Source organism: Telmatherina bonti (assembly GCF_933228915.1).
Source record: "Telmatherina bonti genome assembly, chromosome: 23".
Lineage (NCBI taxonomy): Eukaryota > Metazoa > Chordata > Actinopteri > Atheriniformes > Telmatherinidae > Telmatherina > Telmatherina bonti.
Genome location: NC_136632.1, coordinates 5,673,364 through 5,689,433, shown reverse-complemented (window position 1 = coordinate 5,689,433; position 16,070 = coordinate 5,673,364). Strand labels below are relative to the sequence as shown.

The 16,070-nt window shown below is 42.1% G+C and overlaps 1 protein-coding gene across 1 annotated transcript in view; it reads right to left on the bottom strand.

Annotated features, from left to right (window-relative positions):
- Nucleotides 1-10,029, bottom strand: part of fam180a (family with sequence similarity 180 member A) — a gene marked incomplete at its 3' end in the record, with an annotated part of 36,720 nt that extends 26,691 nt beyond the window's left edge. The window contains exon 1 of the mRNA XM_079263497.1: nt 9,951-10,029. Within this exon, the coding sequence (XP_079119623.1) occupies nt 9,951-10,026 (76 nt within the window). The 5' untranslated portion in view covers nt 10,027-10,029. The remainder of the gene's footprint in view (nt 1-9,950) is intronic.
- Nucleotides 10,030-16,070: the final 6,041 nt, after the last annotated feature.

Sequence of the window (16,070 nt, the reverse complement as noted above, 5' to 3'; positions counted from 1 at the left end):
TGCAGATATACTGAAAATGGTCATATCTCACAATGAGGACGAATCCATAACATTGATCTGGATCAATCCTATTGGACTTTAAATTACACCAAGACTTTTTCTCAGTAAAACATCATGAAGATCCATCTGGAAGTTTTTGCATAAAGTAGCTGACAAACAAACAGACAAACAAACCTGCTAATTAACAATCCTTGTCCCTATTTGACCTCTCCTGTTTCATCCCATCGTTGCCAGATTGTCTTTCCTGACTTTCCAGTGTTCATCTCCAGACAGATCCCATGTTGCCAACTCTGCCTGCTCCTGAATGCCGCCATTCTGCTCAGCCCTGAAGCCATGTCTGAACTCCCAGTACCGACCCCGCCCGCTTCTGACTGCTGCCTTCTGTCTCCAGCTGTGCTCCATCTCTGGATAAACCTGAATCACGTCTGGATGGACAAGCATCTGCAGTGAGTCTCGTTTTGAACACACTCCCCTCAGCCCGTTATCTCCCGGACTTCTGTCCACTTACCAGTCCTCCAAACCCGCCCCCCGTTACACTGACACGTCCTCAATGAATATGCAAATATGACAATTAAGAATGAAACTCAGGGACAAGGAAGTGACCTCAACTCAACAAAATAAAATGGGAAAAAAAACACAACACATGTCCCATTTCTCCATTCAGTGAGTAACAACCACAATATTTACGATCAGTTTAGTATCAAACAATCGTCCATAAGCACGAAGCATGTCTATCTCTGACACGAAAACACCTCATGCTAGTGTCTCTTAAAACCTGTTTCAATATTTTCTGCTGTTATTGTGCTGCCAAAGTGTTTATTTGCTTAATCCCACTTCCAACGTTTGGCCCTGGGATGGACTGGTGAGTGTACCCGCCTCTTGTGCAATGATTGCTTGGATAGACTCCAGCTTCCCTGCAACCCTTAATTGGAAAAAGCGGTTAAGAAAATGGATGGATGGATTCTACCAAGGTTCCTGGAACCTGTTGTAGTGTGACGTTTTTGCAGCTAAAAGCTGGGAAACCATTGTAAGGGTAAGACGTGTTGCAATGCAAGGCTTAACTGTATGAAAAATATCTCGTTATAGCTTAAACTCTGTTGGAACATCCATTCTGCTGTTGGTAAAAAAGGCCATCAATGTAACTGTGTTTGGGATTTTTCCGTCGTTCCCCTCTGACCTGCTACAGGAGACGAGTGGAGACCATCTAAACTGTGCCTTTCATCGTATCAGCTGAATAAATGTGCAGACCCTGATTCCCGCTGCAACGTTATTTCCTGTCAGTAACTAGCTCCACGCGCCTTCTGCATAACCATCAACCGGGTTTTGTGTTCCTGTGGATAGGATTAGAAATTCAGGATTTCTTTAAGTTAGTCTAATGACCTCTGTAAAAGTCCAGCTCACACAGCCGTGGTTGGCTCTGTGAGCCAACCCAGATTCCAGACATCCGTGTAAACAGATGGTGTTGACACCAGAGGACCGCTCACACACATGCAGCTGCAAATTCTCATTCAAAGGACAACAAACTGTGATGCTGAAATCATATCAGAAACATATAATTTACCTAATAAAGGCCCAAAGCAAACTGAAACACACACTCAGAGGCTACACGGACGGCGAGAATTAATGGGGTTATCAGAATCCCATTAAGGCACGAGTAGCGCTGGGTATAATTATGACTGTATTCTGTTTAATAATGTAGTACAGGTGTTTTGTTGAGGTGTGAAATGATTAGCTGTGAGCAGAAAATGCTCAAACCAGGAGGAATAATCCAGAAAAATAAAAATACACGAGCTTCTTGTCTTTGTGTACCCATGTTGGGAGAAGTCTTTGAAGGCATTTGTTGATTATAGAGAAAGTTTTAGGAGGAAAATGGCAAAATAATCGTTTAAAATGAGAACGAACGGTTCATTCCAGCTCTCTAATGCTGAGATCTCAGTGAAATCTCAAGAGAAGTGATTACCATGGAGGCAGTGCTTTATCAGGTCTTATCTTGAACATTAACCGCTCCAGCACAGCATCGGTTTCCAGCTTGCGCTGCAACAGAAAGAACTTTAATCACTGAAAACTAACCTAAAGTTCCTTCACTGAGCCATCAGTTGTGACTCAAACTGCAGGCTCCAGGTGCTAAAAATGGAAAGACATTACAGGTTATAGAAATGCTGCTTTCAGAGCTCCATTCATGTCACAACCTGGCTTTGCAGGCTGGATTTTTGGGGAAAAAATGAAAAAATATAAGACTTTATTTGAGAAGGTAAATTAAATGTTGATGAAAGTTCAGAGACACGCCGCTGCAGTGCAAAGACATCACTGCTTTTCCAGACTTCACCAGGCTTTCACCATTTTCCCATCAAGCGCCTCCTTTCGACGGCTTATTCAGCATCCATCCTGCATCTTGCATCCTCTCCAGCCGGCAGAATACAATCTTATCATGACTCTTGTTTAGTCTCTTTCTCTTTTCTAATCTTCTTGCATTTCTTTACTGAATCAGCGATGTTGTGTGTTCAAAACAGCCAGTTCCTTATTATACCGTGAAGCCAAACGTCACCTCGCATCCCGGGTGTAAAAGTTGTATACTGTCTGTTTTTTAGCCTCAGGATGCTGCTGGGCGGCAGCGGCTGTAGAAATGGACATGATAGATGTCACTGTGTCATCAAACAAGTTTAGGACGCAGAGTTGTAAGGTCAGAAAGTTCCGTAATGCGTGATTAAATCTATGTAAAACGTCTAATGTAAAACACACTCGTAGCATATGCATAAGGCCCAAAAATTAGAAAATCTACCACCTCTGTTACTTGTTTTCTCCTCTTTTATGCAAATGTGTCTGAACTCTTTCTTTTTGTGACCTCATGAAGGGAAAAAAGAAAAAGCCAAGACTGCGACTGGATACCGACACTGTTGTCCCTGCTTCCCTGCGGGCCGGGGAGGAGACAACGTTGTTAGTAAGTAAGTAAAGGTTTAGTTATAAAAATCACAAAGCACTTCACAACACAACACAAAACATTAAAACAACATAAAAACATCACGAAAAAACAAACAAAAAAAAAAGAAATAAAACTAAGTAAAAGCAAGATTAAAAAGATATGTTTTGAGCTGCTTTTTAAAAGAGATCAGCGACTCAGGAAGGGCGTGCCATAAAGCAGGGGCCACTGCTGCAAAGGCTCTGTCACATTTTTTTTTTAAACCGCGTATGTAAAACCACCAGCAGACCCTGGTCAGTAAATCTCAGAGACCTGCTGGGAACGTATGGTGTTAAAAGGTCTCTGATATAGCCAGGCGATTGGTTATGTAGGGCTCTATACGTTAAAACCAGGATTTTCCATGGTACTCTGTGAGTAATGCGGAGTCAGTGCAGCTGAATAAGAAGCAGGGTGATGGGGGTGTGTCTGTTTATAGAGATGGAAAGCAGATTGTTCAGTGGGGACACATTTGTTCTGTTTCTGCCTCTGGTAAGAACCTTGTTCATGACACTGAAACCTGTTTCCCACTCGGCTGTGGACACGGGGAGCGTGGAGGCAGCATGCTCTCTCCTGTGAGACCGGGATATTTAAGCTGATGGTTTACAAAACAATAACTGGAACGGCTCCTGCCTTCCTTCCCTCCTTAATCCAGATACTTCCCTCCTTTCTGGGAGAGGAGCGTGGAGTGGGCCTGAAAAGGTAGGAATCATAGACTGTATATGAAAGATGACGGGTAAAAGTGAAGTCTATGTGGAAGTGCATAAAACTGCAGTTCCCCCTTCATCCACTAGGGGCTGCAAAACAGAGCGAATCTCTATAGACTTCCATGTTAAAAAGACCAGCTTCACAGTAGAAATAAACATGTTTGCAGCCTGGTTAAAAAAATCCATTTTAGGTTTAATAGGTCAGGTTTACCTTCATGGCAACTGTGGGGGGAGGGGAATTTTAAAAGTAATTTAATTTAGAAATTCAGCATATTTAGGGGCGTGTCCTTTTGATTGACAGGTACCCGACCTCCCACTTCAAGTAAGAAGAATGTATAACAACTGCGGTTTTTAGCCGGTTAACAACGTGACTTAGCTTTAGCCCGCTTACCTCCGTTAGCTGGTTAGCTCCTGTTATCTCCGGGTTAGCTCGGTTAGCTCTTAGCTACAGGCAACTCGGAGTTCGCTCGATGTCAATCATCCACCATAACGCCCACAGCCCCCCTCTCAGCTCCACCTCTTTGCCCATATTTGTATTTTCTGGGCGAGACGACACACATGCCCCTGCCAAGATGGTGATGGTAGGAACCGCCCACCGAGCTTCAATTCAGCTCTTCAGAAACTTATTGGTGACAGAGGCTCCACCCATCTTTTTATATACAGTCTATGGTAGGAACAAGGTTCAGACAGAAACAGTCCATCCTCAGAGGAACTCACCAGAGACACTTTTGAATTGATTAAAATGAAGGACCAAGGCTGAGTTTTGGCAGAGAGGAACAAAAAGTTCCTGGAATGACAGGATGGTGAGTGGTTGTGCTGCTGTTCATGCAGTCGTCTCCCCCCCAACAGAAATTCATTACTTAACTCTAGAAGGAGCAGCAAATTGAATTTTCTCATACTAATGCATTCCTGTCATTCTGCATCAGCCCTGACGAGTGTAGAAGTGCACAGCTGTCATTTCTGCACCAATGCAAACATTGTTGAAGTGTCATAATTATATTTTGCACACTACCATGCGCAGCATAAATTTCCCATTTAGAATTTGGACAGTCAGATGAAACCGTTTAGGGAAAATGTTGTTCATTATGCCGCGCCGTAAACAAGAAGCTGTTTTATGATACAGTGACTGGCAGACAAATTACAAGCGGCTAATGGTGTGGAAAAAGAAGCTGCTGCTGCAGTGACAACGCACCACGTCAAGGCACCCATGAAAGTTAAACTGAAATAGAGATTTCACAACTGATCCATTGCAAATTGACAAATGTTTCTATTTCGAGCTGCATCTATGGGAAAACTGGCAACACAGAGGCAGTTAACCCTCTAAGCGCCAACGTTTTGCACCAAAGCTAGCCAAAGCTAGCCTTGCTCCTTCATTTCTACATTATGCATGACATAACTGATGTGAATTGGAGTTTGAGGGGCAAAGTAGCTGATTGCTTGATTAGCCACAGCTGGCACCCCCCCCTCTCTGACACAAGCTTGTGTAAAAGGGGATAGAGAGATGATGACAACAACTCAGTACTGGGAGCATGGCCGTGCCAGCAGATGAAAACCCAGACAAAGAGAGTCAGCGATGCAGATCAGAGCGAGCGGCGCTGCAGGGATTCCCAGCCTGGCTGAGGGGAACAGTGCAATGCTATAAAACAGCTTAGTCCAAAGGCACAACTTAGCTGTTGTGTAGGTGGGCTGATCCCCCTACAGAAACAGTGTCTTAGCCCTTTTTTCTGTTTCCCGGCGGCATCCAGTGGTGGACATATCAGGGCACTTTAAGGGGGACGCGCCCATTTCCTCGTCTGCAGCAGATTCCCCCTCATGAGAAGATGGGGCACCCATGGCTGGCCCTACTTTTTAACTTTGTGGAACAATTTTTAAAGGCCTATTTTTAATGGAGAGACTATTTAGTCAGGAACTTTTAATAAAAAAAGAACCTTCATCCCTCTGATAATGTCTGGCATCTTATTCCTTTAGCAGTGGAAAGTTAAAATCAAAAGATGGCAGACATGTGAGAGGGAGAGGGTCTATTCAAAGTTCACGAGAAAATCCTATTTGATAGACACCATATGGAGCCAATGATGGAGCAGCATAGTCAGTGATGCAGAGTGGATAATAGAGACTACACACAACCTTTCGCTGTGCTTTTTTCACTGTTTTCACTGTTTCACTGAGAGGGCGAGTACCCGCCCCCCCCCAAACAAAGAAGACAGTTATATCAGTCTGACATATCCACGCCTTAATGCGCATGCATAACACAGAATCAGCACACTAAAACCGCAAAACTATGTGCATGAAATGCATGTAATGTATGACAGTATAGTAATGCTACAGTTTCCTGGAATATAAATATTCAGTTTATTCAGATCTTGGAGGAGAACAATTGCCTCTTCAGGACACTGACTGATCATTTAGCATAGCTTCTGTTGGAAATAATGTTTTGTCCATCTTTACTAACATGTGGGAAGAGACAACTCTGAGACACCTAACTGAGGTCAGGGCTGCAAAATTCTCATATTTAGCATCGTTTAAGCATGTCGTTAAGGCCGTAGGGATCACAATGTAGCACTGAAGAATCTGTAGGGGCAGCATAGGTCCAAATAGAGCTATAAATAATGATTATAGCTTGATGTGAAAAATGAAGAACATTACAGGTGGGTGTAATTTAATGTAATGCAAGAATGTTGTGGGTTCAAGCCTCGGTGGGAGGAGGTTCAACCAGTCGCACGGCTTTGTTGCATGTTGCGTGTTTGCATATTCTCCCCATGCATGCGTGGCTTCTCCGCGGCTACTCCTCCATATGTTCAAATGTTTGGTTAATTGGTCACCCCTAATCCTCCCTAGCAGTGGTTTTGAGCGTGAAAGGTTGTCACTCTGTGTGACCCTGTGATGGACATGAGATCGCACCCTGCCTCTCGCCCAGTGACTGCTGGGACCCTTAATTGGAACATTAAAAATCCAGCTAGGTTCTCATTTTATCTGTTCCTCCCGGTTAGCCTGACAGCATCTACGAGGAACACGCTGTCACATGACCTCACCTGTCTGAGAAGGTAGACGCTGCTTTGCAGATCTGCTGATTTAGCTGAAAACATTCAGCATGCCTCATGCTAACTGAGTTTAAAGCTTCTCATTAACATGCATGGAGTCAAACACACGAAGGTTGGAATTTCCAGATGATTTGCATCGCTCATTTCAGATTGAATGGCTACTATAGATATTTATAGCAGCTTGCTCTCCCTGCTGTTCGTTCTGAGCCCAGCCATTCGTCATGCTTCTCTCCTTCCTCCAGCGCTCCAAACAATCAATGTTTGGATGGGCAGGTTTTCCCCTTGTGTCATTATGCAGAGGCAGGGAACTTGTAATCTCCAACTAACTGCTTGCTTGGAGACGAGGGAACAACAAAGATTCATTAATTAACCGGGCTAAACGGCACTCTGTGCCGGAGGGATGTTTTGATGAGACAAAGAGAAAAACAAACAAAAACATGTACAAAGTGGATTGCAGGATCCTTCTGGCATACAGTACAGAAAGGTGAAAAGGACACGGAGAAGAACAGCATCTCCACGGAAACGGCTTATCCTCTACACCTTCAAATGAGTGTTAAAATCCAGACAAACGACAATTTTTCTCATGAGTCAAATCCAAGATTCAGCTTCACAATGCAAACAGACTTCAGCAGCAGTCCTCCCAGTGTGAGAGACAGCAGGAACACAGTCGGATAGAGTAACAACGAGAACTTACAGGACTGCAATGTGATGACTGGGAAACCTGGCGAACGCAAATCTGACCAACCCCAAACCCCCCCCCCCCCCCCCCCCCATACCTAAGAGCTTAGCCTTGTAATGAATGATGAATGATGATCAGTCATGTAAATGGAGATGTTGGTAGCAATGACACTATAGAGCCATTGTTGGTACGTTTGCAGAAATTCATGTCTTTTTCTAAGCTGCAGTAACCAGACGGAGAGAAATAGGGGAGAATTGTGTTTCTTTATTATTCAATCAAATAAGTTAGATTTGAAACCAAAAATCATTTTTGAGAGCAATTTTTTTTTTGTAGAGATAGAAACAAATTAGGTTCCAATACATATATATATATATATATATATATATATATATATATATATATATATATATATATATATATATATATATATATATATATATATATATATATTTGAGAAAGCAAAACTTCAATCAAAACTAATGTTTGTAAGTCAAAAATTACAACCATTGTGCATCAGTGCATCAAAATAAGTCCTCTTCTCTTTACAGTTAAAAACATTTGGTTATAAGTTACAAAGTTTTGTTTGGAAATCAGTCCTCTTTGCTAAAGTTTTGGTTGCGAAACAAATTTCTCTCCATAGACGGCATCGCACCAAATTGACCAATTTTGGGGGGAGGGGGGTAAAAATGACCAAACAGTTGCCCAACACTCTGTCAGACTTTTAAAAAAGTTATTTCTTCTATAAACTTCATTTCGGCATTTCGGTTAAAACTTCATTTTGGCCATTTTTTTTTTTTTCCACTGGAACTGAACCATTGCATCTGCAGAAATATTTGCTCTACATGTTGAACCAATAAAAGTAAATAAAATTATAATTTATATATATATTTCCCATTGTCCCATTATCCATCATGTATGTTCTGCTTTGACATGGCATCAGCAAATGTTGCTCTAAATACGTCAATAAATTAGCTTCAGCGTTTCATTGGATGTTTTTTCCAAACTATCTCAGTCCTGTAAAATCTGACAAAAGAGAGAAAACTGAGCTTTTTGAACTTGAAAGAAAATCCAACTATTTTTTAAAATCATCAGAGTAAAACTAATAAAAACATTTGTCACAGCGCGTCTCAGACACAGTTGGTTATAACTAACCCCTAACCAGCGGGGGCCTCTCGGAGCGTTGTGGAGATGATGACACCGTCTTGTGCAAAGATGTCAGACTTTAAGGTCCCAGAAGGGAGGTCTCTCGCAGGCTTAACACATACAGTTAATATGAATTATTATTATATCAGAAAAGCATTGATACCTTAATTGATACCACATTCAAATGCTACTGACAGTCTGGTGGTTGTGTGTATGGGCCGTCTTCCGTTACAAATCAAACAAATGTAGATTAAAAAGTTAAGTTTCTTTATTTGTCCCACGGAAATTTATGGGGAAATTTATGAAAGAGAACACAGGAAAACAGCATTGAATAAAATAGAGATAATAGTAAATATAGAATATGAAAAGTAGATGAAGGATAAGAAAACAGTCCTTAATGGTGAGCGGCCGCCTGTAACAGCAGCTCCGCTCAACGTTGAGCTGTTCTTCACTTCTTTATTTATAGTACTTTTCTATCCTTTGTGTTATTTAGATCTAAAGATGTACAATAAACAACAGCCAGAAGGATTCCCATGCCAACCTGTGACACCAGGCATCAAGTGGTTAAGACATATCCCACCACCACTACTACTAGTACAACAACAACTACTACTACTACTACTACTACTACTACTCCTACTACTACTACTACTACTACTAATAATAATAATAATAATAATAATAATAAAAATAGTAATATTAAAATCTTGTAATAACAGTTTTTCAACATAGATATTTTATAGAATATGTGGGTTGTGTGTGATGACGCGATGCAGAAAGTTGAGCAGAAATATAAAGTCTTGTATTTAAACAAGAGACTTTTTTAGTGATTTTCTAATTTGCTGAGACACACATACACTCATTTTATCGTGTTCATGCAATTTCCAATCAGATAATTACAAAGAAAAGCATAGAATTCAAAGGGTTAAATCACAATAATAAAGAAAGTAAGGCTGGAAGATATTCTATTAATATTGATTATTAACTTAATCAGCTTTGTTGTAATTCAGAAGGATGCGAGTGCAAACGGCTACCATAACACTGAAGAAATAGTTGGAATAAGCATCCCATTTCTTGCTGACATATTTCTATGTGAGTGTTGAAGATAGGAATTTCCTCTGTAAGCAGATCCAGTAACAACCAGCCAGCCTCTTTTTCTTGGAAGGAATCTGCTGATGTCCTGCAGGTCACATGTTCTTGATTACTCTATAAATAAATACATTCTTTTACAGCAGCACAGACACCAAAGCCTCATCATCATCAGCCAGTTTGCTGAAAAATCCCCCAAATCCAGCAGAAGGAAAAAGTTCCTCAGTGCAAACATGTTTTTTTCATCTTCATGATGAAACTGCTCGTCAGGCGACAGATGAGACCCACATTTATTTACTTTTATCAGAAGCTATTGATTCCAGCAGCAGGTGTCTTCCTACCTTTCCTGTGGAGCTGAGTGGCTGCCTGGAGGTTGGACAGGTAAACAACAGCAAGTAAAGCCCACCACTGCTTCATGCTGATCCTCACACAGATGTACACACACACACACACGAAGCAACACACACTCTCTCCTCGTCAAAGCTCTGTCTCTCTCTGTCTGGTGGTGATGGGTGATCATTGAAATGCTTGGCGGACTCAAATCAAAGAAGACCAGCAGTAGAAGTCAGGACAGAGTTTAATGGTGGAAGTAAGAACATTTTCACATGAACAATGTGAAGGAACTCAAGAGACTGAACAGAAGTGGAGCCAGAAGAAAACCACTGATCCATGTGGAGAACTGGAGAAAAAGACTCCAGTTTGCTGGGGAATGTCATTTAGTCTGATGAGTCTAGATTGACCCAGTTTTAGGGAGATGGAGCATCAGGGTGAGAAGAGAGGCAGGTGAAGCGATGCAACATCATGTCTACTGTACCAGCCTGTGGAGGCGTCTATGATCTGGGGTTGCAACTGTTAGTCAGGTCCAGGTTCAGCAACATTATGTGTCCATTGAACGAGGTCAGCTGATTGCTGAATATACTGAATGAAAAGGTTATTCCATCTTCCCTGATGGTGCGACCATATTCCAAGATAGCATCACCAGGATGCATGGAGTCAGATGGTGAAAGAGCTGTTCAGGGAACAGGAGACGTCATTGTCACACACTGATTGGCCACTAGAGTCCAGACCTGAACCCTGCTGAGAATCTTTGGGATGTGCAGGACAAGGTTTTTCACCACAGCGGCTGAAGTCTTCATCAGCAATAAAAGCTCTTGGAGAAACATGAATGTAACTCTGGGTGGAAACAAATCTCTGAAGCTTATGGAAATAATACAGCAGAGAATGCTGCAAGACATCCAACAGAGGCCGTGACCTTTTGTTTATGGTTCCCACCAGCTGATAGTGACATTTCAAGAGAAAAAAGTCAGGCTGACTTTTACTGGCAGGAGAGGGCTCAGAAAAGAGACAGCATGCAGGATGGAAGTGTCTCGCTGAGAAAATCTTCCAAAATTTGGGAGTTGTTGGCAGAGATGGCAACTCCTGGTTCAGTCCTGCCACGTTCTTGGATCTACCTGCACATTTAGAGCAGATGTTTTCACTAACAGGCTCGTTCACCTGGGAAATAAACTCTGCTCATTAAATTCAGCTCGTTTGGTGACTGGTTGGAACAGCTGCCGGACAGGACTTTTACTTTCTGGACCAGGAATTGCCACCTCTGGTTGTTGGTTCCCTTTTGGCTTGTCCCATGGAAGGGTCCCCCACAGGGAATCATCGCTCAGGTAAACTGGCACATGTTTTATGCTGGATGCCCTTCCTGACACAACCCTCTGCATTTATCTGGGTTTGGGACCGGCCCTCCTTGGGCTGCAGCAACGTAGGGGCGCAGGACTCGAATCACCGACCAACTTGGCCAGCTGGCCAAGCAGCTCTACTACCTGAGCCACTGCCATTCTGAAGTTCAGTAGCGTTGCTTTAAAATCATTATGCTTTTGAAAATCTAACATCTGAAACTACCTTTCAATGCAACGCCTGATGTCAACGATTAACTCAGACAAACTCAGACATTGTTTTGCGAAGACAGATCAGCTCGGTTTGTGTGCATTTTAAAGGACCGCAAACTGCTGTGTTCACATTCAAGGTTAATTTGCATTAACCTTGCATTCAAAGAGCAACATCCTTCCTTTCAAACTGTCTGTGATTGTAAGGAGCGAGTATGAAGAAAACAAAAGCCAGACAGTTGGAGACAGACAGCGAGTCAACATCAGTGTGAGGACCACTCAGAGCTTCCTGATTAGGCTGTCAACACTTTATATATGTATACTCACTCCTCCACAGCTTCTTCTCTTTATTGTCACAGAATATGTGCAGTAAATAAAAAGTCCTCCCTCTTCTGCCAAAGCGTTCAACAGCAGGTGCAGCTGCTCTCCATGTCAGCTCACTTGCCTCATCCTCAAAGGCTGCCTCGCTGAAAATAAAAACAAGGAAAATATTCTGCTGGTGGTCTCACGTGAAAAGTGCAGCACCTGAGTCCCCGCAGCGCATCAGAGAGATCCATTTAATTATTCAGAGGGAGAAGATATCAAACTCCAAATGTTTGTTCAAACAATAAAAACACAGATAAGAGGCGACCTCTTCTTATCATCACTTTGTTTGAATTCATGATGAAAATCAGTATCTGACAGAAGTCCCCTTATTGAACGGAAAGCCAGGTTGTTGTTTCGCTTTCAGCTTGTGGCACTGAAGGGGGCGCCACAATGAATCATCACACAGGGGAATTGGCACATATTATTTACCAGATGCCCTTTCTGACGCAACCCTTTTCATTTCTCTGAGCTTGGGAGCGGCCCTGAGAGAACAATCATGTCCCCATCGAGACTGCAGCAGCTTATGGAGGCAGGAATCGAGCTGCCAACCGTCAAGTTACAACCAGACTTTATATAAAAAGATGGACGGAGTCTCCGTAACGTCACCCGTAGGTTTCTGAAAAGCTTAACTGAAGCTCTGTGGGCGATTCTTACCAACGCCATCTTGGCAGCATCACGTGTATCATCTCTCCCGGAAAATACTAAAATGGGCAAAGAGGCGGAGCTAAGAGGGAAGCTGTGAGCGTGGTGCTGATTAAGCGGGCTAAAGCTAAGTCAAACTGTTAACCGGCTAAAAACCGCGGTTGTTCTACATTCCTCCTTCTTGAAGCGGGAGATCGGGTACCTGTCAATCAAAAAGGACACACCCCAAATTATGCTGAATTTCGAGATGAAATTACTTCTAAATGGAGGAATTAGAAAAAATTCACTCCCCCTACAGTTGTCATGAAAGTAAACCTGACATGATAAACATAAAATGTTTTTTTTGTACCAGACATGTTTATTTCTGCTGTAAACATGTTTATTTCTGCTGTGACGTTGGTCTTTTTTAACGTGGGAGTCTATGGGGATTGGCTCTGTTTTGGAGTCTCTAGTGAATGAAGGGGGAACTGCAAATTTTGACACTTCTATAGGCTTCACTTTAAGTGCTGGAGGTTGCCGCTTGGTCATAAGACAAGCAGCTCTACCATCGGAACCACTGCCGCTCACACCGCCTGGAAAACCACTGAAGTACCAACAAAAGCTTGGACTATGTGTGTTGCAGCAGGGAAACACACAAAACCGAACCTCTCAGGGACTGGAGTTGCCGTTTTGATTTTAAAGGGTTAAAAACACTTTCAACATTCTCCTCTAAAAACATGAACAGGGTGATGGCAAGTAGAGATGAAATACGAATCATAAAGCAACCATGCACAGGTCTGTCTGCTTCAATAGGTCTACACTTCTCCGCACCACATGAAAGGTAGGCGGTGACACCTGCTGCTGAAATCAATGGCTCATGATTAAACTGAAAAGTTTTAATTGGAACGTGTGATACTTTCCTGCTACCGTATGTTTGCAGCTTTGCCTGCACCAGCTGGACATCTGAGGTCTGATGCCCTTTCCTATTCTGTATCCTGTAGAAAAACAAAAACTAAATTTTCACGGAACAGATCTGTGAGGGAGCTGCAACTCCTGCCTTTGACTCACACGAGCAACACAGAAGGCAGATGGCATTCAACATTCCTCTGTGCTGGCTCATATCCTCTGCATTTGCCTCCAGGTGCTCATAGTCATCTGCTCTAAGACGACTTTACTCTCAGCCATAAATATGGGAGGTTGTAAACACACAACCACAAAGTGCGTCTCAGTGCAATCTGCGTTTCTTCTATCATGATGACCACAAGGGGGCAGCGTTAAAACACAGATCCCAAGTCATCCACAACTATCCAACTTATCCAAGATCCTGCAGTGATTGCTTCTGCTCCCCAACTCTTTTAGTGATGCCTCATGAATTCAGAAATAATTGAATTCTATTCAGATAAGGCCTGGTAATATGAATGCAGCCACTTAACACAGATCAAAGGGTTGTTTGGGTTCAAACCAGGTGGGGACCCTCGAGACATCCTTTAGTTTAATTGCTTCTGTGCTGTAAATCACTGGAATGCCTCGAATATGCTAATTTTCATTAGGCCACCACAAATCTGAACTTGTGTGAGGCTTGCTTAATAGTCAAATTGCTCTTGCACAAAAAGTCTGCAGCTGCAGTTTTTATTCTCCGACACAGAGGGTCAAGGTAATAAGCAAACACCTGACCTGATTAAACATTGACGGAGATTTGTTCCGCCAGTGTTTCTTTGCAGACAAGGCAATGAGAGTCATGGGGCTCTGCATCAAAGCCCTGTGATGAAATATGGAAAGCTGCCTCTGACAGATTGCACATGGAAGACTCCAGCTGACGCCTGCATCCCGTTAAACTGACTTCCTGGAGAAGGAAAGCCGTACTGTAACAAGCTGAACACATACAGTGGTGCAGGTCATCGCCAGGGGCGGAGCTAGAGGAGGGTCAAGGTGGCACCAGCTATCTTTGAAATAATGTTGGACATTCTAGGTGAGTGACCTGAGGCACCTGGAGGACAGGAAAATCCTTCCAGACCTGCCAACTAAATCTGAAACTAGCCTTCATTGAAAAATGTTGAGGTTTGGCTGCGAATTTCTAGAAGTGATTTTTGTCCCTGCAAAGCTACTAACATGATATAACCTGATGTTAGCATGAAGCTGCATCAAGATTTTCACATTTAAGCTAAAAATAAACCACAAAGATGCTCAAAGTATCCAAGTTGCTTAGAGCTGACTTAGCCAGTTTGATGTAAATAGGAGGCTAGCAAGGCTGCTAGCGGATTTTAAAGTTGCCTTACTGAACTTTTGCAGTTTTTTTTTAGTGACACACCCCTCATCAACATCTATCAGCATCCATCTTGCATCCCACATGTTCTCTGAGATCTCTCTGGTCAGTTAAAGACAGGCTTATCTTTACTTATTTCTTGCTCTTTCTCTTTCTATGCTAACTTTTCCTTTCTTCCTCTGATAACGTCTTCTGGCACTTCTTTGAGGAATCAGCCGCAGTGCGACTTCAGAACAGTTGGTGTGTTTATTTTCACTTGCTAAAGCGTGATGCAGTGTGCATAGCAGAATTCAACGTCACACAGTGTCCCGAATGAAAAACATTGAATGGCAGCTCCAGAAATGCACATATCTGAAGTCACTGTGCCAACAAGCAAGTCCAGATCACAGCGTTTTAAGGCTAGATGGTTAAAATAAGCTATAATGTGAAATTATGGACAGTTTCAGCCCCAGACAGTCCTTTTTAATGGTAGGAGAAAGGAAAGACTAAAGAAGAAGGACACTGATCAGACTGGGCTGGAACTCCCAGTTCCAGAGTAAGCAGCGTCTGCTAGCATGGAGTTAGCCAAGCTAGCATTTTGGTCAGACAAAAGGATCCGTTCCAGCACCACCATCATCAGGCAGAAAACCAGATGTTCTACCACATCAGCTCAACATACTGGATCACAAAACAGCCAACTTATTCATACGAACGGTTTTGAATTTGCTTCAAATTTGTTGTTTGATGTTTTATTTCTCATTTCTCTCTAATGTAACTCGAGCTTTTCCATTCTTACACGATCACCCCACCCCACCCCAAAATAGTCTTTGCCTCCCCTTCCTGATACATTAGATTGTAGGGCTGTGACGATATGCTTTTGTCCCGATTCGATTCGATTCTGATTTTTTGGGTGCCGATTCGATTTAAATTGCGATTCTCAAAATTCTTTGATATTGCTGATTTTTGCTGATTAAAAACCCATGAAAATGTATAAAACCTTTTTTTGCTTGTAATTTTTCTTGATTTCAGTTAGGACAAAACAACACAGTAGCCAGACCATCATTCTGCTACTATAATGCCCAAGAAGACAAATAAAAAGATCAATAAAACCAACAAAAATGACAAAAATCGATAGTAGATTCATTTTATTTCATTGAAAAAAAAAAAAAAAAATTTTAACAAAAAAATCTATTTTAAAATTGTGAAACAAAAAATTCTGATTTTTGATTTTTCGATTCGATTTTTCTATTAGATCGTATAAAGTCTAGCACCACACTGCTCCCTGCTGCACTTCTGTAAGACATTTATGAGTTTAAATTTTTAATTATTTTTTTTTTCTCAGAATTTTACAGCTT